This window comes from Xenopus tropicalis, chromosome 6, assembly GCF_000004195.4.
Source record: "Xenopus tropicalis strain Nigerian chromosome 6, UCB_Xtro_10.0, whole genome shotgun sequence".
In the NCBI taxonomy this organism is placed as follows: Eukaryota; Metazoa; Chordata; class Amphibia; order Anura; family Pipidae; genus Xenopus; species Xenopus tropicalis.
This window is the reverse complement of record NC_030682.2, coordinates 92,360,629-92,385,847: the sequence shown is the minus strand read 5'-3', so window position 1 is coordinate 92,385,847 and position 25,219 is coordinate 92,360,629. Positions and strand designations below refer to the sequence as shown.

Sequence of the window (25,219 nt, the reverse complement as noted above, 5' to 3'; positions counted from 1 at the left end):
TGGCAGCAAATCGGTGGGGCTCAGTCTGACAATGCATTAAAGAATAAGTAAACCTTTTTTTTCTATCAGTAAAATTACTTCAACTTCTAACTGAGGAACCAGGTCAGAGAGAATGCTGGGGCAAAAGTAGGTAATTCTGGAGGCTGTTTAGATTAATTTTACTGATAGAAAAAAAAAAAGGTTTACTTATTCTTTAAGCACGTCCAGGGGGTCAACAGCACAAACTGGGAAACACAGAGTAGATATTTGCTCCCTTAGCATTAATTTTTTTGCACTATTCTGTTTTATTCCTAATGTTTACGAATTTAGTTAACATGTCAGAAAAAAAATTTCACATTAGGTAAAAATGTTATACTTTATTTTGGAGCCCTGTATCCCCTAACCTTAAAGGAGAAGGAAAGGCTAATAAGGAGTTAATCTCAAGCTGCAAGCATACCTTCAATTGTCTCCCCATATTTCTCCTGTTCAGATGATCAGAAGCCAAACAGGAAGAAAAAAACGCTAAGATGTGTAAAGAAAGTTCCCATAATGCCTTGCTCCTGCACACCCAGACCAAGTGAACATACATCAGTTAGTAAGACTATGAGTCAGCTTCCTGCTGATTGGCTCAGATCCACATTCCTAAGGGGGGGGGGAGAGTGAGTTCTTAGCATTCTTGAGGAGGGAGCAGGAGAGAGGAGACAGCAGAGAGCCGCATGTCTCTGGCACATGAATTACAGACACAAGAAATCTTTTCACAGAGAAGTCAGTGCAGCATTTCTGTGAGTTCTTATGGCTGTATTTACTTTCTGATAACGCTTAGTTTTTACCTTTCTTTCTCCTTTAAAAGGTACATAATGTTGTTGCCCTGTATGAACAAGATTGCAAATGAAAGTAGGAAGGCCTATATTAGTCAGAGTGAGACAACATTTATCACACAAAACATTTGAGAAATACAACAGACCAGGCCCTGACTGACCATCTGTAAAGTCTGGTAAATGCCAGATGTGCTGCTGTAAGATGCCATAGACAATCACTATTTTTTGGCCCTGCGGGTGTCTGTTTGGGCCTCTGTGTACTTAAAATAGCAGGGCCTATTTTGAATCTCGGCTGTAACCTGCAAGAGACCATAAGAGGGCACTTGCATTATTAGAAGACTGAAAATGTGCTTTCTTTATCACACTGAAAGTCATATCCTTAATGCATAGAAAACGCTGGCTGAGGATGAAATAAAAAATCTGAGAACTTTATGGAAAGATTTACAGTTCTTCCTTTAAATAAAAGCAGAGACGTAGAGGAAGCCACAGCAGCTGCACAAATACATTTTGCCAACTGAAATACAGGAAGCAGATTCCTTACTGTATAATTATTGACTTGATATTTAAAACTGCAGAGCGCAGGATGAAGCATGTGAACAGAGGAAGCCTCCAGGCAGCACAGTTGCTTCCGTTAAGAGTATTGCATTAAACAGTTAAGTTTTTTTATACAGACATAGGTAATACCACTTATTGAAAGCAAACTATGATAGGCCATCTCTGTTCACAGGGATGACTCCCCACCCTCTTAAGTTTACACTGTAATGCAACCCATTCCTCACCTTGTTCCACTGTGAAGTGATGAATTCTGGGACTTCAAGTCCCTCTGCTTACAGCACCCACTATAGAAAGCAGAAGGACTTTGAGTCCCACGATCCATCACTTTACAATCGACAATGTGAGGGTGGCGTTGCATTACAGTGTGAACTGAACATAGGGGGTGTTTCGAATGGTGTATCATGGTGGTGTATAATGTGTGGATTTAGGTGTTATGTTAGTGTAAAAAACACATTTATATCAATTTTAAGAAGTTCAAATAGTGTTTGTGCACATTTTATACATAATCTTAACTGAATGAGATTATGTAAAAAAGAAGAATATATTTTCCCTTTAAAGTGTACCCTTTTGTCAAACTGGATTACACAAATTCTTCGTTTTTGGCCGATGTTAATTTTTTTATTATATTAATCAGTGGCTTTTACTTGTTGGTGGCAAAAAATTCAATGGGCTTTATTAATCTTTAAATGTTATTTTAGTACTGTAGCAGAAACGAATGATGTTCCAAATTTTGGGAACCCCCCCTTATCTGGAAAACCTCAGGTCCAGGCATTCCAGACAATAGATCATATAATAAAAGTAATAAAATAAAACACTCTATGATGAATTATATAAACAGAAACTATCTCCAGATAATTCAGTCATGAATTAAGTCATGTAATTAAGTCATGATTTATTCCTGCCAAAACATCATGGCAGGCACAGCAGGTTTTTTTTTTTTTTTACTTCCTCCAAACATACAATGAGCCTACAGTAAAGCAAATCAATGAGGCTGCGTCTGTTACACCAGCCTTTAAAAGTTACACATACCAGGACCTGACAGGAAAGAAATGCAGAAGAAAACACATCAATCTACAGCAGTAAAATGAAACAACTAGCACAGATTATCATACCTTACATTTGCTTTTAGTCAGTACAGGTGTCATGCCCCTCATCCTAAAGACTAGCAGACTGTGATAAGATTATGTACCAAGGGTTAAATATCAGCTGGTTGGGCATTTTTGTCTCCACAACTGATCAAAAGACAAGTGGCAAGTACAAAAGTCCAGGAATTTTCATCATACACAGTAAAATGCACAAGCAGCAGATTCTTTCTATAAAAAAAAAAAAAAAAACATACATTATGTTTCTGGGTAGGTTGCTGTCAACTTAATATGACTGCTTTGAGGCAATACAAGGTGTTTTGTTGGCACACAAGGGGAATCCTAAAACTGTTCTAGAAAAATTGGAATGGTTTTCTTTTGTAGTCAAAATGCTATAATTACAAGTTATGACATTTGGGAGCCATTTTTTGAAACTGAAAAAAATATTCAAATTATTCACCTATAAGATTTAACAGAGACATGTTGAGGAGTTTGGGAGCAAATTGTTGGTTCCTGCCCATCTAACCAGCCAGTGAAAACAGCAAAGCAGTTTAGAGCCAATGCTGTTTGCTGGCATGCCCTGTGCCCCTAGCATAAATCAAACCTATGGACTCCCAATTTAAAAAAAAAAAGAATAAATTGCATTATACATCCTTTAGAGTTTATAGGTACAGGTATGGGGCCTGTTATCTAGAATGTTTGGGACCTGAAGTTTTCAGGATAAAGGGTCTTTTTATAATTTGTATCTCCATACCTTAAGTCTACTAAAAAAATCATTTAAACATTAAACTCAATAGAACTGGTTTGCCTACAATAAAGATTAATTATATCTTGGTATCAAGGGTAATATACTGTTTTTTTTATTACAGAGAAAGTGGAAAATAATTTAAAAAATTGATTTGATTAAAATGTAGTCTATTGGAGATGGCCTTCACATAATTTGGAGCTTTTTGGTTGAGAGGTTTCCAGATAACTGATCCCATACCGATGTTTAAAATCTAACATTTTGCCGTTTGTTTAAACTGGCAGCATCATATCTTGATAACAAGGAAACACGCTAACTTCAATAAGAGACAAAGCCAAGCAATGAAGTGCTTGCAGCACAAATTCAGAACACAATCAGTTTTCCAGCACACTCACTGCATAATGCCATGGATTCCTGAGCTTGGCCTCATCACGTGTGCCACTGATGAAACAAACACTGACAGCTTTTTTGCATTTGTAAAGGCTCTTCAGCAGCTGTGGTGATCCCACCACAGAGCAATGAATTCAGCTTGCAGCCCAGCTGGGCCTTAACAGAAGACCACTTTACACAATGCAGCACAAGCAGCATTGTCAACCGAAGTTCACTGGCCCTCTCACTCTACAAACATTTGGCATTGGCAGGGATTTCTTTGGGAGGTCTTTATTCAAAATGATCACGTTCTGATTTTGTATTTTTTCCATTTAAAGTTTATCTAAAAACAAGGATTTAGATTACAGAAAACTGGTAGCAATGTTATTATTCCAATCAGATAAATATTTCTACATGCAGAGGAGGTGAAACTCTCACTAATTATCTTGTATGTGTATTTTTCCCTTGAAAGAAATATCAAATGTTAGGAGCCACAGTTACACATATATTTATATTACCTTTTTATCTTTTGTAGTTGCTGGTATCAGTCAGTGCTAAACAGTTTTTTATATTACAGAGACTTTTTATATTGTCCATTTTATTTCATGGGACTAAGACTTTATATTGACTGAAAAGCAAAGCCACCCAATTTTAAACAAGAAGACCTTTGTGTTGTGCAGCTAGGTTGGTGGCCACCATGTGTGACAAAATGGCATCCAGTTAGTCATAGCCAAGGTGGAGTTTGCATACTGAAAGCCAACCCGGTCCTGGCTTTCAGTGCACATGATCCTAGTCACTGATCACAGCACCAAAGACTCTTGACAAGATCAAACAAATTCACTCGTGGTGACTCCCAGCAACACTGCACAACTTGGCATTTTTTTGTACAAATACAGGGGAGAGGGCACACATTGGGAGTCTAATGGAGCAGCTGGGTGAACTGAAAAGGATGCAACTTTTCCAACTGAAAAGTTGCTTTACTTCTCCTTTAACAAACGTGAACCTTAATGTGAGCACAGTCTTTCTAATGCCAACTGTGACACAATTCTTAAGCTGTTTACACTTGTTGAGTTTAAAATTGTTTTAAATTGTTTTCTGTATGCTGTACTCATTCTGCCAAAGGCACTTAAGAGGACAGCAAAATAATTCAGGCCCTTTCAGCCTGTATTGCAAGGCATTGATGTATGAAGTGTATAGTTTTTTCTTGGCCCATTATAGTACAAGAAAGGGACTGCAGCTGATATTTTTTTAATCAATTGACTTACATTTATAGTGGGTGTCTGGTTTTTGGCAAACACCACATGTATTTATAACCAGAACATTATAACGAACCCCAGTACATGTTCTACATAGGATGATTGGCAGTTTCTTCCCCATGCAGTGGGTCCCATCAGAAGCAGACCACTGAACAGTTGCACCCCCAATATTTACAGCACTGATAAAGGCAAAGGCACTGAAAAGAGCCTGACTTTATACATTGGTCTTATAGCATTACATTATAAAGAGAACTTTGCTAAAACCTGACTGCTCTGTAAAACAAAAAAGTAATTCTGCAACCAGTATTTATAGTGGAAGGTAATAATTAATGAAGTCAATTTTGTAAACAGCAATGGTTGGCTTAAACATCAAAACAAAACAAATAACACAAAAGCAATTTTTCACTCAAACAATGATTTTAGAAAAGAGAGGACTTGCCGGGGACTTAGAGATTTTAAATTAGGAGCAAACAGAGAGCAATTGCGTTTTAATCAGTTAGATGAGGAATGGAGCATCATATGGAAAAATGGGGAGAGGGGTGAAGTTTATAAAAAAGCATATATTTTTGGGAGGCTTGAAGTTAAATAGACAGTATAGACTCTGGTAAGCTTCATAAAATGGAAGAGCTTGAGTTAACTGCCCTGGTGAGAAATATGTTGATGTCATTGGCATAGAAAATGGCAGCCTTTAACACCTGTAGGCTTGCGCCCTTTGGCCTTGGCAAAAAATGGACAAGAGCATAGACTGATATTGGGGGCAGAGCAGTGACTTATGGGGTAGTGGTCATGCTGTGTGGAGGTGGGGCTGTAAAATTGAAGCCCCACAAAAAAAATATTTGGTTAAAAAAAATGAACAGTTGGCAACCCTTGGGTTCCAATGTAATGTTAAAAAAATATATATATACCCAATCCCACGCCCCAAATAAAACATAGTGTATGTAGTATCATAAATCATTAGGCAGGACTAAAGAGGAAATAATAATATTATCACTGTTTCCATTCACAAAGCTATACTTTACAATCTTGATCAGTGAATCCCAACCAGTGGCTCAGGAGCAACAGGTTCTTCACCGACCCCTCGGTTGTTGCTCCCATTGGCTTTACAGGAGGTGCTTATTTTTAAATTCCAAGCTTTGACTGCATAAAAAACAGGTTTACTGAGAAACAGAGCCTCCTGTAGGCTGCTAGTTAACATAGGGGCTGTCCAATAGTCAGTCACAGCTATTATTTGGAATTCCCAAGTACTTTTTGAATGCTTGTGTTGCTCCTCAACTCTTTACATTTAAATGTGGCTCACAGGTCAAAGAGGTTGGGGATCCCTGCTCTTGATGCTAGACTCTTCCATAAAGCTTTGCAAACACTGTAAGACCCCCACATAAGTGAATCTTTGCCTGGTTTGGCTAAAGTCCTCTGCTGATGGGAGGGGCATGCCTTGGAAGGCATTTTTCTGGGCCTATACAAAGGGAACCTGTTGAGAACAGCAATCAAATCAACAATCAAGGTCTGTCTGCGTATCAGCATTTCTAGTGGGGAGTTCAATATATTTAATTGTTCACTGAGACAAAGTACAGCAGGATGGGGCATTACTAAACATGATTTTTGGAGGATATGAGGCAAGGTGCATCAAAGCTAAAACATATACAGTGGTGTGAAAAACTATTTGCCCCCTTCCTGATTTCTTATTCTTTTGCATGTTTGTCACACAAAATGTTTCTGATCATCAAACACATTTAACTATTAGTCAAAGATAACACAAGTAAACACAAAATGCAGTTTTTAAATGAGGGTTTTTATTATTTAGGGAGAAAAAAAATCCAAACCTACATGGCCCTGTGTGAAAAAGTAATTGCCCCCTGAACCTAATAACTGGTTGGGCCACCCTTAGCAGCAATAACTGCAATCAAGCGTTTGCGATAACTTGCAACAAGTCTTTTACAGCGCTCTGGAGGAATTTTGGCCAACTCATCTTTGCAGAATTGTTGTAATTCAGCTTTATTTGAGGGTTTTCTAGCATGAACCGCCTTTTTAAGGTCATGCCACAACATCTCAATAGGATTCAGGTCAGGACTTTGACTAGGCCACTCCAAAGTCTTCATTTTGTTTTTCTTCAGCCATTCAGAGGTGGATTTGCTGGTGTGTTTTGGGTCATTGTCCTGCTGCAGCACCCAAGATCGCTTCAGCTTGAGTTGACGAACAGATGGCCGGACATTCTCCTTCAGGATTTTTTGGTAGACAGTAGAATTCATGGTTCCATCTATCACAGCAAGCCTTCCAGGTCCTGAAGCAGCAAAACAACCCCAGACCATCACACTACCACCACCATATTTTACTGTTGGTATGATGTTCTTTTTCTGAAATGCTGTGTTACTTTTACGCCAGATGTAACGGGACACGCACCTTCCAAAAAGTTCAACTTTTGTCTCGTCGGTCCACAAGGTATTTTCTCAAAAGTCTTGGCAATCATTGAGATGTTTTTTAGCAAAATTGAGACGAGCCATAATGTTCTTTTTGCTTAAAAGTGGTTTGCGCCTTGGAAATCTGCCATGCAGGCCGTTTTTGCCCAGTCTCTTTCTTATGGTGGAGTTGTGAACACTGACCTTAATTGAGGCAAGTGAGGCCTGCAGTTCTTTAGATGTTGTTCTGGGGTCTTTTGTGGCCTCTCGGATGAGTTGTCTCTGCGCTCTTGGGGTAATTTTGGTTGGCCGGCCACTCCTGGGAAGGTTTACCACTGTTCCATGTTTTTGCCATTTGTGGATAATGGCTCTCACTGTGGTTCGCTGGAGTCCCAAAGCTTTAGAAATGGCTTTATAACCTTTACCAGACTGATAGATCTCAATTACTTTTGTTCTCATTTGTTCCTGAATTTCTTTGGATCTTGGCATGATGTCTAGCATTTGAGGTGCTTTTGGTCTACTTCTCTGTGTCAGGTAGCTCCTATTTAAGTGATTTCTTGATTGAAACAGGTGTGGCAGTAATCAGGCCTGGGGGTGACTACAGAAATTGATATTGAAATTGAAAATTGAAATTGATAAACCACAGTTAAGTTATTTTTTAACAAGGGGGGCAATCACTTTTTCACACAGGGTCATGTAGATTTGGAGCTTTTTTTCTCCCTTAATGACGTAAACCTTCATTTAAAAACTGCATTTTGTGTTCAATTATGTTATCTTTGACTAATAGTTAACGGTTTTTGATGAGCAGAAACATTTAAGTGTGACAAATATGCAAAAGAATAAGAAATCAGGAAGGGGGCAAATAGTTTTTCACACCACTGTATAATACAGATGGTAGCAATATTTTAGATAGCAATTATTTAGGACAATGCCACACAGGACAATTTTGGATGCAAAATCCACTGACAAGTGCTTGCTCAGAATCTTTTACAAAATTGGTACAGGAGGCAATGTAAGGGAATTTCTTGCAATTTGGCAAAGCCCCTCCAGTCTTACTAAAAATGGTGGCTCCGAAGCATTCAAATTGCCCTGTGTGGTATTGTCCTCATTGAACTCACTCACTGTACTGCAATGTGAATGGGTTTGTTACATCATAAACACTGTCAAAATAATTGTTTCTTCTGTAGAATAAATGCAAATAGAAGTGGTGGAAAGAGAGAAGAATAAAAACTGCCTATGACTGTTGTCATACACATTTGTAGCCAAATCATTTGAAACAAGTCATGTCTGTGCCAGAATCTGCCTTTTATGAGCTTGTCAAAGGTTGTGTGCAGTTGCATTGGCAGAAGATTTTGGAAGGGCAGAGAAAAAGTGCCCAGGCATGGATGCAACTCATATCTGGATACACACACAAAAAAATTAAAATATCAATGAGAATATTTTATCTGATGGGAACAGATTTGTCATGGGTCTTGTATGCTTGTCACAATTTTGATGTTTTGTTTGCCTTTTGTTGCGTTGATTATAAATGGCCATTAGTTATAAATAAAAATACTAGAGAATCAAAAAAAAAAAAAAACAGAGCTCCCCCCACCAGAATTCCTGATCTTCTCAGGAGTTACCAGCGCCACACGTTGTGCTCCACATTTGGCAAGACCAAAAAACATGAAATACGGACCCTATCTCTTGCCAACCAGTGGCTCGTGAGCAACACATTAGTGCCCCCAAAGCAGGTAGTTATTTTTGAATTCCTGACTTGGTGGAAAGATTTGGATGAGGATTTACTACAAAATAAAGCCTCCTATAAGCCGATAATGTGCATAGAGGCTACCTAATAGCCAATCTTAACTCTTATTTGGCACCTCTATGAACTTTTATGACGCTTGCGTTGCTCTCAAAGTCTTTTTACATTTAACTGTGGCTCACGAGTAAGACAGGTTGAGGACCCCTGACTTGAGGCATTGGTCCGAGATTAAACACCATGTCTAGTGGGGGGTGCATCTCTTGCCTTATGTCATAGCTTTTACATTCTCCGCCAGACACTACATTGCCTAATGTTTCACCTCCAAATTTTTTAATTCAGAAAGTGTGGCTTTTAGTCATGTGCTTATTCTGATATTTTCTTTGATATTTCTGTGGCAGTTTTATCATTCTGATATTTGTTCAGAAGCATGGGCTTTCTCTACCATTTCAGCCGACGCTTATTTATGCTCCTTGAAGGTGAAGGAAAGGCATTTTAATGCCAACAGATTAGTCACATCAGTGCCACCAAAATGATATCTTTATCCTGCAGAAAGCGTTACCATACCTGAATAAATAGCACTAGAAGCTCCATCTGTTTGTTTAAGATAGCAGCTGCGATTTTAGCTTGGTCTCAGTAGCTTCTGTGCTGTAGCTCTAGCCATTAGTAGCTCAGATCACACATTCTAATGTGAGGGGGTGTGAGTTTTATTGATATTATGGGAGGGGGGAGAGAGCTGCGCAGACTCCAGCCCGGGAAAAAGGATTTTAGTGAGAGAGGAAGTCTGATACCCGAAGAACATGTTTATACAAGGAAGACAGTAAATCCTGTATTTCTTTTGATAAAGGACACAGTGCAGCTTTTCTGTGAGTGCTTACAGTTATATTTACACCAAAAGTGAATTTAAAGGTAAACTACCTCTTGGACAAGGTGTGGCCCCTCCAAGAGATCTGCATAACACTCAGCCTATTCAAACACTTCTAGTTATTGTATCATCAATTTACTTTTATCTGAAGAAGATGTGGTTTAAAGGATATTCTACCCATTGCATAGCCAAACATAGACAGCACTGTCTTAAAGAGATACTGACACCAGAAATGAAACCTTTTTTACATCTATCATAACATTGTCTTTGCATGAGCTTTATAATTTTACCAAAAAAGTATTTACTGATGCTTTTCCATTCCTTATCTGATCCCCCATGTTCTTCCGTGAGGGGGCTGCCATATTTGTGCAGCAATAGGCCGTTAGCATTAGAAGCTATAACTGACAGGCTGAAAAGGGACAGTCAGGCTGGCAAAACAGTCAGGTTTAGGAACTTCAAGCAACAATTACATACAAAACCAACCTAACAGTGAAAAAAGATCAACATGACCTATAGGTAACTTTTTATGTAGATTCATAATTTGAAAAGTAATTTTTTCGTGTCAGTATCACTTTAAGGGACCACAGTTTTCATAGTTGTTGACTTACAGCAGGGGTGACTAAACACTGTAAGACAAAAAAGTACATCACCCTACCCTTAAAATTTATCAGAGGCCTTAAACAATGTTGTTCAACTACAAGGAATTATTGTATTTCACAACCCAAAAGATTATCACAGGCAAACGCTTTTCCTTTCAATGTTAATTTAAATTATTTATTTATCATTCACCATGTACTTTCAACTTGCTCTATGTCTATAAATGGATTCAGTAAAACAACCATCAAACAAATTATTCATTGTATTCGTTTTATTTGTTTCTAGCTTAGACTGGTGCCTTTTAAAGCTTTTAAAGTTATTTTTCTTAACATTTATTTCTGTCCTGTACACATAAGAGTGACAGCAGACAGGCGACTTTGTTGCCCACGCTAATTCTCCTCCAGTGCGGTAAACAAAATGTCCAAAAATACCACAGCATTAAAGTCAATCTGACTCTCAGCTGGTAACGTTTTTTTATTACTTTAAAGTAGAAGCCTTTATTGCAGCACATTTCTCATCAGTGTTGGATCTTTGCTTTGTTATATAAATAAAGTCTTACCCCATCAACTGGTCTGAATGGAGCTTTATATTATATAGATTCACAAACTGCCCAAAAAGCACATATAGAACTACAGGTATTTATGAATAAAAGCATTTCACCCCTAAATTCACTTTTAGTATGGCTTAGACAGTGCAATTGCAAGACAACTTGCAATTGGTCTTCAATTTTTTGTGGCTATCAAATGTTTTATCTATTTGTTCAGCAAACTGACAGTGGTATGAATTAGAGACTGGAATTCTTCAGACTGTATTAGCTGCCGTGATTATTTGCCACAATCATAGTTGCGTCGACTAAACCACCCCATGTGCCTTCCCCTTAGGGCTACTTAGTAGAAGCTATTTGTCACGGCTACTAAATGCCAGAAAGTACCCTGCCATAGACAATACTGAGAATTGTCTCTGCTAAAACACACATAGAGACAATTATCAGTAAATGATCAGCATTGTCTATTTTTGTAGCCACGACAAATAGCTGCTACTAGTCTAAGGGCAGTGGCACACAGTGAGATTAGTTCCCCCATGCGAGGCGACTTGGGGAGACTTCAAGAAACCGAAGCGATGAGTATACGATCCCACTGGCGATTTAAATTCTTGCAGGTGGGATGGCATGTCAGGGAGATTAGTCGCCTGCAATAGCGAAGATTTATCATGGACGACTAATCTCCACTGCCCTAAAGTGTAAATTTTTTATCAGAAGAATCAAGCAATTTAAAAAAAAAAAAAAAAAAGAAAATGAAAAGTAAATAAGAGTAAAGGTAATTTACCCCTTTAAAAGGTGTTTTTTTTTTTTTACAAATATTGGTAAAATAGTAAATGCAAGGAAATGTATTTTTTCAATTGCATTGTATTTTTACACTTGGAATTAATACATCTGCCGATAAATGAACTTCTAAGAAAATTGTTTTAAGGCACGTTCATTCCTAGTGTTAATAGCCTTTTCATCGCTATGGATAAATCTCTCCTTGCGCCCCAATGAAGGCACATTAAAAATTCAGTGGGGTTCTCCTTTACCAGTTTAGATTAACCTACACCTGGGCAATTCTGCTAACTGCTCTTTTGAAACAGATACACAAGTCGGATGCATTATGTAAAAGCCTAAAAAGTAATGTACTTTATGTACCACAGCCCAGTACTTCTACCATTACACCGTAGCATCATCCTTTCTATACACTGGAGCCATATATAATTATATTTCAAAACCAACTACTACGGTTACTTTGTAGTATACTTATCAATAAAAAAAATTGAGCTTGCCACAGTTCTCTTTTCCCTTTAATTGGACTTTAAACATCAGATTAAGCAGGGATGAAAGAGACAGTTCATCCTTTGATAAATACACCATAAAAGCCTTTGCAATTGAATATTTGACTGTCACATTTCCTCTTTCTGTTAGCTCTTTTTTCACCTATCAATAATATTTCCTTCTTTATACGAAAGCTTTTTGAAAGTAAAATTGTATTCCAAGTTGCACTACACTGGCCCATTTCACATCTAGTTATATCGTAAATATTAACAAATAGGCCGGTGTAGTGCTTCTTGGGATCCCCATATATTGCTTCAATCCTTCATTATAGGTTGAAGGGATTGATGGAATTTCTGGTCCAGAAACATTGGGGCATTGGTTGATAAACCCTAAAATAGTGATATGTACATTATTAATGGTAAAAGCAAAAGGACCAGTAACAATAAAATCTCAAAATGAATATTTAGAGGATATTGGTCTCTCCAGGAACAGCAAATAAAATATTAAATTGCTAGGCTACTGCCACACAAAACAGGTTCTTGGCCTGTGTATAAGCGCCCTTCCATTTTTAGCTCTTCATTTTGTCTGCACCCATTTGACCTCTGCTTAACTGATACCTTTGCATTAAGAATGGGCTTTTATCTAGTAGCATGCAAAGAGGGCCCTACAGCTCAACAGTTTGCCACCTGTCTGCATGTGAACCAGAAAATCCAGTTTTGGCAGGTGCTGTCCAGTTCTCAAAGGTTTGAAATTCAGACATATAGTATGGGCAATCATATTTGCGTTACCAGATCTTACATTGTATCCTAACCCGCCCCCCCCATATGTAATAAAAGGCTAAGCTTGCCCAGAAGCAACCAATCAGCAGTTACAATTTAATGGTCAGGTGTTAAAAAAGCAAACATCCTATTGGTTGCTAAAGGTTACAGCTACTGGGCAAACAGCGTAAACAATTACATTCTTTTAAAGAATTACTGCAGGTCTGTGGCAATACAACTTTCCAGTGTACACAGGGGACTTAAGTTCAGTGCCCTATGTTATGTGGCTGAAGGTATCTGGCTAAAAGTATCCTGACACCTCTTCTAACAGCAGATTTCCTCAGCTGGAATACTCTCTGCCAAGTTTAAACTGTCTCTAAAAGCAACATCAGCACAGGAACTATTTATAGCGAGCATGGGGTTTTCTATGGGCAAGCCACTGCACACAAGCCTAATATTAACATGAACAATTCTAAGAATCGGCTGGGCATGGTCTAAAGGTCGCTGCCATCAGTAGAAATACATTCTCTAGACTGGTGATTCTTGCTTCACTATTTGAAAGTCTGATTGATGAGTCTGCCCTTAGCAGATACCAGGATAATGATACCTGCATTAATGCACAAAGCCAATCTGCCCAATCTTAGCCTGTAAGCCTGTAAGATCAGCTCTGTATATTTAATTTTTTTTCTGATAACTGAACCAATTTTTAAAAAAACAAAACAAAAAACACAAAAAAAAAATTAAATGGTTGTGGAGTCAGGAATAACAAGTGTAAGTGTTAGAGAAGTGAATGATGGGGTGTCCCTCTAAATTAATAACAAAACAAATGAAAAACAAGCAGATGAAGGCTGCTGTGCTCCTTTTGCATTACATAAAATATTAACTCAGTAAGCTTGCTAGCCTACATAAAATGCCTCTCCGAACACATCATAGAATATAAATATATTGTGCATTGAAAACTGAGCGATAAAATGACATGAACAGAAATGGAGTATTGCAGGCATAAAGGAGATAGAAGGATCATGTACTTATATTGAAATTTGCTGAGAAACGTAAGAAATTAAAGGTTAATGGTTGGAAAATGCTTGTTTTTTTATTTTTATATGTTGGTTAAAGGATTAATGTGCTATTTACTCCTTTAATCTTCTTGTATTAACAGAAGAGCTGCTTTTGAACATTCAAAGCCCACAATGGCTAGTAATGTTAACTAAGGAACTGATGAAAATGCGTACTATAATGAAGAATTGCAAACTGTAAACAATGTTTCCATGTTGTATGTATTTTCTTTAGAGCTCTGTATGACTAACCCAATAAATAACAATCTCATCACTACTAAGACAAATTAAATTTAGCACTTAATTTAAAACAAGTATAAAGGGACAAAATCACTATATTTATGAAAAAAACATCCACTGTAACAGCTCTCTATTTTATCTTCCTGGCATATTGCTCCCTTTATGTCAGTTCTTGGCATACGCAAAAAGATTGGCAGAGAGTCAAAGGCAAATGGCAACCAACAGTGAAAAAGACTTTATGAAGGAAAGGGAGAATTCCCAGACAGTCTGCTTAGCACAGTGTGAGTATGATGGCTTAAAAGAGAGGGTTAAATGCACACGTGTAAATTTTAAGCACATTTTACCTGAAAGGCATCAGCTGCTGTATAGTACAAACTCATATTATCTTGAGTAAATCCACAATTTAATAATCACGTGTAGAAATTTTAAATGGAAAGTGTTTTATTTAGTGCTCAGTGGCAAATCTCTATTAGGTTGTAGGCCTTATGGTGTAATTCTACCTTTATGCATATACCATCCCACCGGCAATTTACATTCTTGCCGGTGGAATGGCATATTGGGGGGATTTGTTTCCTGCAATAGTGAAGATTTATCACGGGCTACTAATCTCCCTGTGTGCCCCTGGCCTAAGGGCTGTGACACACAGGGAGATTAGTCGCCGGGCAACTAATCTCCCTGAAATACCATTTCACAGGCTAGAATGTAAATCGCCGGTGGGATGGCATACGCGGCAGCGCGATTTGCCGAAGTTGCCTTGAGGAAAGTTCGGCGACTTCAGTAAATTGCGGTGCCGTGTATGCCATCCCACCGGCGATTTACATTCTAGCCCGTGGGATGGCAGTTCGGGGAGATTAGTCGCCCGCAACAAGGAAGTTAAGTCGCACGGTGACTAATCTCCCCGTGAGTCACAGCCCTAAGGCTTCTGTCCCACTGAGAGAATAGTTGATATGATTTTTAAAAAGTGAGTTCCAGCAACAAGTTGCTAGTTTTGTCTCTACATAGAGAAGAATATAAAATCGCCAGTACCTAAACTGATGATACTACTTTAAATCGCTTATCACTCCGAATCAATATGAGACCCTTTTTTGAGCTACTGTACAAAGAAAGCATTGTCATTCAAAACTACTGGAATTGCTGAAAGTAAAACACACTGGGAGGGAAGTCGCTGCGATTTTCTTATTGTACTGAATGTAATTTCTAATCATAGGCGGGGAATATGACACATGGATTTGTGGGAAATAGAATCGCTCCATTTTTTAAAAATCTCTAGTACCGTATATAATCGGGTATAAGCCGATCCAAATATAAGCCCAGGTACCTAATTTTACCTAAGAAAACTGGAAAAACTTATTGACTCAAGTATAAGCCTAGCCACCCTAAGTTTCTAAGTTTCAATAATTAAAATAAATACCAATAAAATTACATTAAATGAGTGGGTATGTTTTTAAATATTTAAACAGTAAACTAGCAGTAAACTAGATACAATATGGTATCAACGATGATACCATAAGAGTACTACCCCCTTAGCTCAATCAGCAACCAAGCTAACACACAAAGTTAAAATCCTTCAAAACTATATATAGTTTATATAGAATACAAAGTGCAATGTCTAGTGCTGAATGGGACAGATAAGAATAGTGTATGAAGATGAATTTGGGAGTGGGCCAGGGCACTGGAGGATCTGGTTGCGGGTGGCCTGGTTGCTCATTTGTTATTCATTTACTTACTTGCACTAGGTGTAATGAACAATATGTAGGCCAAACTAGCAGAAAACTTAAAGATAGAATCAGAGAGCACATCCTTAATATTACTAATGAAACTTGTTTTACTACAGTAGCTAAGCACTTCAATGATTGTTCTAATAGATCTCTGTCCTACCTGAACATTATAGGTATTGATAGAGTTATCCCTGGTCCCCGAGGTGGAGACATAATGCAGGCCTTAATAAGAAAAGAAACTAAATGGATATTTTCTCTTAAAACCAGACAACCGATTGGCCTCAAATTTGACTATGATGTAACCTGTTATGTATAAATTTTGCCTAAAAGTACTGTATTTTCAATCTCACTCTCTACTACTAAAATCCTTATATAACTACTTTGTAACTTTCCACATTCTGTGATTTAATTGTATAATTACATTATGTATGTGATTGGCCAATTTCAAGAGTTCTCTGATTGGCCACCTTGGCTTTAAATATTGTGTATGTAATAATGTCAGTTAGCCTATGATTAAGTACCCTACTGGTATGAAACGCGTAAGGCTTTTGTTTTCTTTTTTTATATATGGATTAAATAAAATTTGTACACTTTTTTAAACTTTAATATGTCTGTTGCTGCTTGATTCGGCTTTCGTTGGGAATAGGAGTACCTGCTCATATTTTTCCATGTGATTTATGGCCTAATTTGCACACAAAGGACAGAGGGTACTAGTCTGGAGGGACCCATGGCACCCAACTCGAGTATAAGCCGAGGGTGACTTTTTCAGCACATTTTGGGTGCTGAAAAACTAGGCTTATACTAGAGTATATACAGTAATCGCTTGTTAGGAAAAGGCTAGCGACTTGTTGCTGGAACTGTGCTTATACGCAGGCTGTGAAACAGAAATCCCCCCATTCACGCAGTGACAGCAAGTGCTTGGGGGGGGGGGAGAGGAGTGACAAGCAGATAAAGGTGGGGTCATACACATAACGATCCGCTCACCTGGCAAGGTCGCCACGTGAGTGGATCTTCTCCCAATATCCCCACCTACGGGTGGGCAATATCGGGGGAATGTAGGCTAATTTAGACATTTGGCCCTGGGGACAAACGATCGAATTATGATGACTGTTAAGGGCACAGTCGGTTCGGGGACCGCATGACTGAATCCAATTTCAGGCCAGATATCAGTCTGGCAGGCCAGACGTTGCTGCCCTTACACGGTCCGATAAGCTGCCGAATCAGTCAGAAAACTCCCTGTGACATGAGTCTTGCACATAATCAAAGTTCTCTTTCTTGCACAACAGGGGAAATACTTTATTAATGTTGCCTATTATTTTAAAATACTGTACACCAGCAAAAGCTCCAGGGAGGCATAAATGAAGAGTACTTTGTTAGCAGTTATATTACATACTGTGTATTGTATATTTTGGTCCACATTAGGATTTTTGTTAGGGATACCTAATTGTGGTATCAATGTAAACAGAAATATTTAACACTGAGTAACATCATAATGTGCTGGTTTTTTTTCCCCCTCCCACTTTTTCATTTTGGAATACAGGTTCACCTGCTTTGGTATGGAGCAGTAAAACTGAAGTGAAAAAAACAAGAATGCACTTCATTTTACCAGGTTAACACAAGAAAGAAGGCAAAGGCACAACTAATATCACAACTGCTACAACTTTTGTTGGAGCTGAAGTTTTAAGAGTCTTTAATAGTGGTTGAGCAAAACGTAATATCTTCCAATACACCTAATTATTATTATAAAAGATGTGGAATAGACCTTCGCAGAGTTCCTTTATTATATATCAGGACGACTTGTATTTGGTACCCTCACGACACGCCATAGGAACTGCAGTTCTTTGTAGCGTAAGCCAGACAATCATTGTGTGTAAAAGACATGGCAACCACAGCGGTAACTATGTGCAGCAGCTCATTAAACCGTGCCGGTGCCTATGTGAGCACCGCATTCAGCATCACGACACCCATGCGCAAAGTACGCACTAGAGAGCAGGACAACCGGTACCCGGCATACTGCTGAAACCTCCCATTGAACACTCAAGCGAGGGCACAAATGGGCCGATCCGCCCTCAACCCCTCCCACCTCTGCTTTCTCTGTTAGGCAGAGTGCGTGACGTCAAGAAGTCATCGGAGCATGCAGTGTCTTAGAGGGGCAGTATGACGTCACGGCGATGCCTGCGGTTGTCTGGCCTGTGGGACCTGTTGCTCGTTTGAAACCTAAAGATGCACAGGAGGCAGAAAGAGAAGTAACGGGGGAAGCAGACAGCAGCCATGCTTATTGGGAGGGGGAGCTGATTTATGGGCTGCGATCGTGCTGCCACGGTCTGCTCGGTGCAGATATGCACATCAAGTGTACGTTCGTGCGCCCCTCCTCTCCCTCTCCAAATAAACACCACCCCCACCACTTAGGGGGGAGTTGAGATGTTGCCAGGCAGAATTTCTGCGACACGAATCCTTGTAGGGTGGCACGAGTTGAACGAACAGAGACTTGGGGCAGAAAGAGGAGGGGGGATAGGCTAAATAAATGCAAGTTTGTTTTGAAGGCTGTCCTGTCCGGCTATTGTTAAACTACAACTCCCAGCAACCTATCAGAGGGCTGCAATCAGCTGTAGATCAACATTACAACCCTCACGCTGAAAACCTTAAAGCAAAATAAAGGTGCAATGTATGTGAAAGGTGAACAAAAGAGCCCAATCTATTGGAACTTAATTCTCCTCATGCTAGAAATAGTCCCCTGCAATGCGGTGAGGTTTAAGTTCCGCAGATCCAAACAAAAGCATTTAGACTTTATAGGAAAAGAGGCATAAAACCGGCAGAGTCCTGATCTGGGATGACATGGAGGTGCCCTCAGCGCTCTAGTATCCGCCGATCTGGGCTGGAATGGAGGTGCCCTCAGCGCTCTAGTATCCGCCGATCTGGGCTGGAATGGAGGTGCCCTCAGCGCTCTAGTATCCGCCGATCTGGGCTGGAATGGAGGTGCCCTCAGCGCTCTAGTATCCGCCGATCTGGGCTGGAATGGAGGTGCCCTCAGCGCTCTAGTATCCGCCGGCTGCACAAAAGGGAGCAAGTTTAGCTGGCGTGTGAGCCTTTCCTTCCATCAGCCAAGCCAGCCCAATCACAGGCCCCAGTGCCATTTCCAGCTCTGCCACCATGTAACTCGCCGAAACCTTCTTATCTAAACATACATAGGTCGCTACTAGCGCTCCGGATGCGAACAAAAGAGCGGATAAAACAACGCTCATGCCATTTAAAACTTAATCCGGCCACTGATTAATAAAGCCACCCCCAACACACACACAAGCCATGCATTGTAACATGATCCTCTTCTGTTCTTCACCGCACCAGGGCAAATTAGATCTGCTGTGCCCCCTTCGGGAGAACTGATCGCCATAACCAGGGCTTTGCCATGAAAGCTGGCCACATGCCGGGGGAACTGCAGTTTCTGCAAGGCTGGCCCAACCTGCTGTCCTCCAGCTGCCTGAACTACCAGCATCCATCGGGACTGATGGGAGTTGTAGTTTAACAACGAGTGGAAACCAACAAACTGAACATTTGTGTATTTAACGCGTACAAAACAGTATACAGTTGTGTCATTTGAGGTCAAAGTATATAATCCCGTGCAAGCATATTTGTTATATCAGTTGAGGTTTAACCCCCACCCTCCCTGCTTTAGGGCCATTAGAAAAGCAGCCAAATCCGACTCGAAGGCATTTAAATGTCCTTTTGGAAAAGTGCCACGCACAACAATAACCTTAAATGGCTTTGTATACTTACATATTTCTTCTGGATTATATTCCTTTTGGGCCTTTCCTTGCTCATTCTGGTATCCAGACTGGGGCAGAAACAGACGACAATTGCCTCATGAATTATAGCACGTTACAACATTAATCGCAACCACAAAAACTGTACAGATATCCCGGTTTGCTGGTTTGACGATGGCTGGTTAATCCGGCTCTTTCTTTATTTATTCTCCTCTATCTCGGTCAAGAGATTCACCTTGAAACAAATCCCCTCAGAAGAAAAGACGATCGATGCATACAAAAAATCCCTTTAATAAAATAACCATCGTGGATTTTTTTCGCGTGAACATAAAAAAAAACGACGCCCTGTGCTTTTTTTCGTGTGTTTTGTTTATATTCACAGTCTCCAATGCAAACGTAACATAGTTTGGCTTAGGATAAACAGCTACATCTTGCACATGAATGGAATCTGGGGGGTTCTGGTCCTAAAAAAAAAAGGGGTGTGCATAAATAAGAATAATAATTAAAAAAAAAAAAAGCAAATGCTGGAAGTCACGTTTAACCTGCAGCAGCAGAGTGAAGTCTAACAGCAGTGAGGGCTGCACTGTGTGTCTCTCTCTCTCTCCTTCTAGCCCTTTTTTTTTTTTTTTTTTTTTACTCGGCCCTTCTCAGCCAATAGCGGCCGGCAGGGTGGTGTCTAGTTCCCATGCAGAGAAAGACTCCGTGATGTCACTGTGACGCAACTCATCACATGGGACAGGAAGCTTCCAGCCCCGAAGGCTAATGCTCCGTCTTATATGAAATGTGAACAGAGAAAGCCAGTTCAACATTAAAGGGAAACTAACCCTTAAATGCTAATTGATTTACAGAATAACGTATCACTGGTAGCGTTCTTTGAGATATCTTGAAGACAGTCAAGGCATGTCAGGACTAAATATAAAATGTCTTTAATCCTGTGTAGACTCCTTGTCACTAAATACAGTGAGCGCCTCCAAACTGGCATAGGATAGGAGGCAATACAACTGTGAAGAATGCAGTAACAGAGGCCAACTACTGTAGAATTCCCTTGACCCTCATGGTTTGGCAGTTGTGTATAAATACAGATTCAGCCTTAGTGTGGTTAGTGGTCCTTTAGGCATGACACGACTAGGTAACATGCTGGCCCTCACACAGCACAAAGAACTTAGCTGCTTCTAGAACGTCAGTTTACTTGGTTTCGCTGAAAGAGTTTTCTATGACGCAAGCCTGGCGATATCACAATAGGGAGGAAGCGTGGCTAAGAGAGCGACGTTACAACTTCGCTACCACCGACTTCGCACTTAAGAAGGGCATGTGTAAATCCACAGGTTGTTGCTATCCACCTTAGTTGTGGGATATGGTTTCTCCCAAGTGGGTGATATCGGGCACAAGTTTATATGGTGGATGTAATTTTGCTGGGAGTGGGGGTTATACTGTATGTGAGTGTCTGCACGTGCGTCTGGCAAAAAAATGGGACTATTGCCTACGAGCCCTAACCTCGTTTCACGTTGTGAGCCCGCCTTTGTTATGTCATGGCTATTTCCTAAGGGCCCATAGGTCCCTTTATATATGGTACGGCAACGTGGTGCTTTTCCTTCGCTCCTCACGTATGCAAAGTGTAAACAGGCATTAAACAATGATAAACTAACGTGTGTCTGTTTATGCCTACATTACCTATACTGGGGAAAGCCAGGGGCAGGATTTGATTTGTGGAAGTTGTAGTTCGATCGCTTGTAACAACGGAGGTAGAAGGGAGATGTTTAAACTACAATTACCACAATGCACGGGTAGGCGGGGCATAAGATACAATTTCTCGAGTGCTATTGGACGGTACGGGTGGCAGCGGCTTCGGTAATTTAGTCAGGTTGAGAGTTTATGGGAACAATGTGGGTTTAGTCAGAGTTTATTATTGAGTGTAGTGCGGGCTCGTCAACTTATTCTACATATATTTTCGCGCGCTGGTGTAAATTCGCCATTAATGTTTTTGCATTCATAGTTATTTGTCGCTGTTCCGCCGTGCCATCTCAGGACAGCTATAAGGGGGTGGTGTGAGGTCAGACGTGCTGCGGAGACCATGGCGAACAAATGGCGCCTTAACTAGTTACCTGGACTCTATAAATGTACTCCCTCTAGATCTGCTTTACCATATTCTAGTTTAACAGAGTGAGCTTAGGTGTTTCACATATGTATTGAGACGGCTGCAGGGCCCAACGAATGAGATTTTCAGGCTAGACTTTACGGTGCCTTAAATGGGCCCTGAATAAACCATATAGGCCGTGTATCCTAAAACTAAAGTTCGGGATCTAGGTGCACTGCCCTGTAATAATAGCAACGGAGAACCCGTAATTACAAAATGGAAACAATATGTTTTCTTCTTATAGATCTTCTATAACTTCAGCTTTCCCAGTGGATAAAAAGAAGGGGTCTGCTATATCAGGGGAAGCTTTTGTCTAAAGTTATAGCAAATGGAAGGTCTAAGGATAGGGCCTCAGACAAATGCACCTTTTCCCATTTATTAAAATGGCTCCCAAACTCACGTCCCTAATTTGTCATGGGGTTCCTAACGGATGTATAACATTTTAAAGGGGGTGCTAGGGCTGGGCGATATACCGTTTAATATCAAATACCGGTGTTTTTTTTTTTTAAAACTATATTCATTTTTCAGATACCGCAATACCGGGGTGTCAGGATACTCACCCATGCGGCCCGGTCTCGCGCGCCTCCTTGCGTGTCCCGTTGTCCGTGGGACGTTGTGCGCGTGCGTCAAAGCGCACGTACATGTCAAAGCATGCACGTCCGTGACGCGCTGACGGCGCCGGTTCTGTGCATGCGTGGGGGGTATTTAAAGCTATCAAACGCCTCCTCCTGTGCTATGTTGTCTGCGGCCTTGCCTGGGAAACTAAGCCTGCCTGATTTACCTTACGACTTTCTGTTGCCGATCCTTCGCTTGCCTGACTCTGATTTTCAATACTTCAGTAATTATTCTCTAATTTATTAGGAAATGGGGTTAACACCTAATCATGCATGAAAAAAAAAAATACCGTCAAATACCGTGACACCGATATAATTTTGAAAAATACCGTGATATAAATTTTTGGTCATACCGCCCAGCTCTAGGGGGTGCATTATTCCCTATACTCTTTCGGATTGGCCCACCAGTATACCAACAAAACTCCCGGTGGACCCAGGTGTCAGTGGGCTCTCCTGCTCCTAACTATTTGGCCTACTTCATGGTCATTCCCTATTTCTGAATGGGAACAAAAAGGAGAAATAGATGGAAGTATAGAGACCTGGAGAATAAAGTGGTTGAATGAGGAAAGGAGGAAAAATATTTTGGAGAGTGAGCCCATGGATTCCCAGTCCGACACTGCGTATACTATATGAAGCTTCAGTACTTCATGTGATGTAATTTTCATCGCTAAATACAATTTATTATGCCGCAATATACAAGATATTTGGACCCCTTGTGTTTTATATGGAATTAAGTTAGTAGTGTATTTTTCTTTAATTTCTGTAATAGGAACGTAGACTTTCCATTTAAAGGCACAGTCATATGACGAATTGCAAATAAAAACCTTATGATGTGAATGTTTGTACCTACACCTGTGTTTGTAAATTGCCTTTGCAATTCTGTCAGTGAAATATTACTTTAAGAATCCACATTTTATTAAAAATGTCACTGTAGGGATCTTGGGCCCAAGTGTTAAATACAAATGTTTGCAAGAAGACCAAAAGTGAGTGTTTCTGTGGATTGTCTATCAATATTTGCCATGGGTAGGATATGTACTGTTCTTCAGTACATAAGTAGTGATGATTAAGGGAGTTTTGATACCAGTGGTCCACTGTAACAGGACATTTTGAAATTTGGTGCTTTTCTGTTGGTGACTTACACATACCCCTTGTGTGTCATGAGTTTTTGTGCTAGTGTGGACACATGCCTTGTGGCAATGGCATGGAGCAGGCTGCTTTTCCAAGCATGTGTTGCCTAAAAACATTTGGATGTGCTTTATTTGCAGGCGAACCCCATGCATATTAGTGGCTTCAGGCAACCAGTTTTTTGGCTTCTAAGCAAAATCTTTCTGTCCTTGTGATCATTGCTTGGAAACAACAATTGCAATCAGGAAACTGAACCTATTACTGCTTACTACACATGCACTTCTGTACAGGTTCAGTAATAAAGACATGAAATGACACCTGTGCATAGAGCTGCAGACCCTTTTAAACCAGGTTCATATTAAAATCGCATCCTGCATCGTCATTTATTAAATGCATGCTGCAGCCTTCTTTGGTTTCTGTGTAAAATTAATTGCTAAGTAGCCATTCAGCCTGCATAATAAGTTGGCCTGGCTTTAATGGAGTTCAAGCATGGCTTGATATATAGGTCCTAAAGTGAATATGCAATAATTTGCCCATAGCTCATCTTTAAGGGCTCGTACAGACAAGCATTTTGTCCTCTGCTACCCGGTTCCACCACAGGTGAAAGCATGACAAAATGTTCAGCGGTACAAGCCCTAAAACTAGGAACTCAAATTATTTAACATACCTTTGTGCTAACTGCTAATCAAACCTGTGGTTTGAGGCTTCATATTGGTTTGTTTTAAAAGGATTACTGTTTTCCATTTTGCCTTTGAGTCTACCAATATCTAAACTCTATTATTTATTATCTAAACATCATAGGGGGTGACATGAACCAGAACCATAGAGCTTCAGATGTCACTTTTTAGTAATCAGCTAAAAATTCATGATCCACCCTTGTATGGAAAGTAATGCAACCTGCAACTCATTACTAATCAGGCATACAGTATGTGAATGTTATGTTTCTAATTTGAAGAGAGGAAATTCCCATTGTAAGCAGTGTGAATGTAATCCAAGAGAACATCAGCAATGCATAGTTTATGGCTAATGCAGCACAGTTCAAATGGAAACCAGTATTTGTAGCAAGCTAAACTATGTTTTGTGATACGTATTTCTATATGTGCAGGATGAAACACAGCTTGTTCTTTCTTATCGGCCTGTACTGACACTAAACTAAACTGACTCTAAACACCGAACACAGGTGGAATGCACCATTGGTTCAAATAAGTATATCTTCACTTGTATGCCCAGATTTAATTTGAATGTGGACAAGTAAAAAAACATAGTACAGCTCTGTCCATCATACAAATCTTACCATAGTAAATCTGTCTTACACCAGTTTTCATTAAAATTATATAAAAGCTAAAATGACAAACTTTATTAACACTGTTTAGTTAAAAAAATCACACCATCCCTGAAGTTATGTATGCTCGATAGCAATACATTTAAAGGGCACCTATCAATAGAGTCACACTCAAATTAGGGGAAACCATACATTTTTTTCCAGGAAATGCCCCTCACTAGTGAAATCCTGCCTGCACACGGAAAAAGCTTCACCATAGTCGACTTATTCTACATTACATGCATGCATATATCAAGAGGGTTGGGGCACTCACAGAATTATACAGTAT

At 39.8% G+C, this 25,219-nt stretch overlaps 1 protein-coding gene across 2 annotated transcripts in view; it reads right to left on the bottom strand.

Annotated features, from left to right (window-relative positions):
* The window catches only part of jarid2 (jumonji and AT-rich interaction domain containing 2), a 131,129-nt gene extending 110,562 nt beyond the window's left edge, over positions 1–20,567 (bottom strand). The window contains exons 1-2 of one of the 2 annotated variants that reach the window (XM_012965406.3): positions 20,279–20,567; positions 19,750–20,200 (exon numbers count right to left, since the gene is read on the bottom strand). In XM_012965406.3, the coding sequence (XP_012820860.1) occupies positions 19,750–19,794 (45 nt within the window). In that variant the 5' untranslated portion in view covers positions 19,795–20,200; positions 20,279–20,567. Of the gene's footprint in view, positions 1–19,749 lie in introns of both variants that reach the window. The other variant, XM_002932688.5, reaches the window with a different exon arrangement.
* Between the last annotated feature and the right edge of the window lie 4,652 nt (positions 20,568–25,219).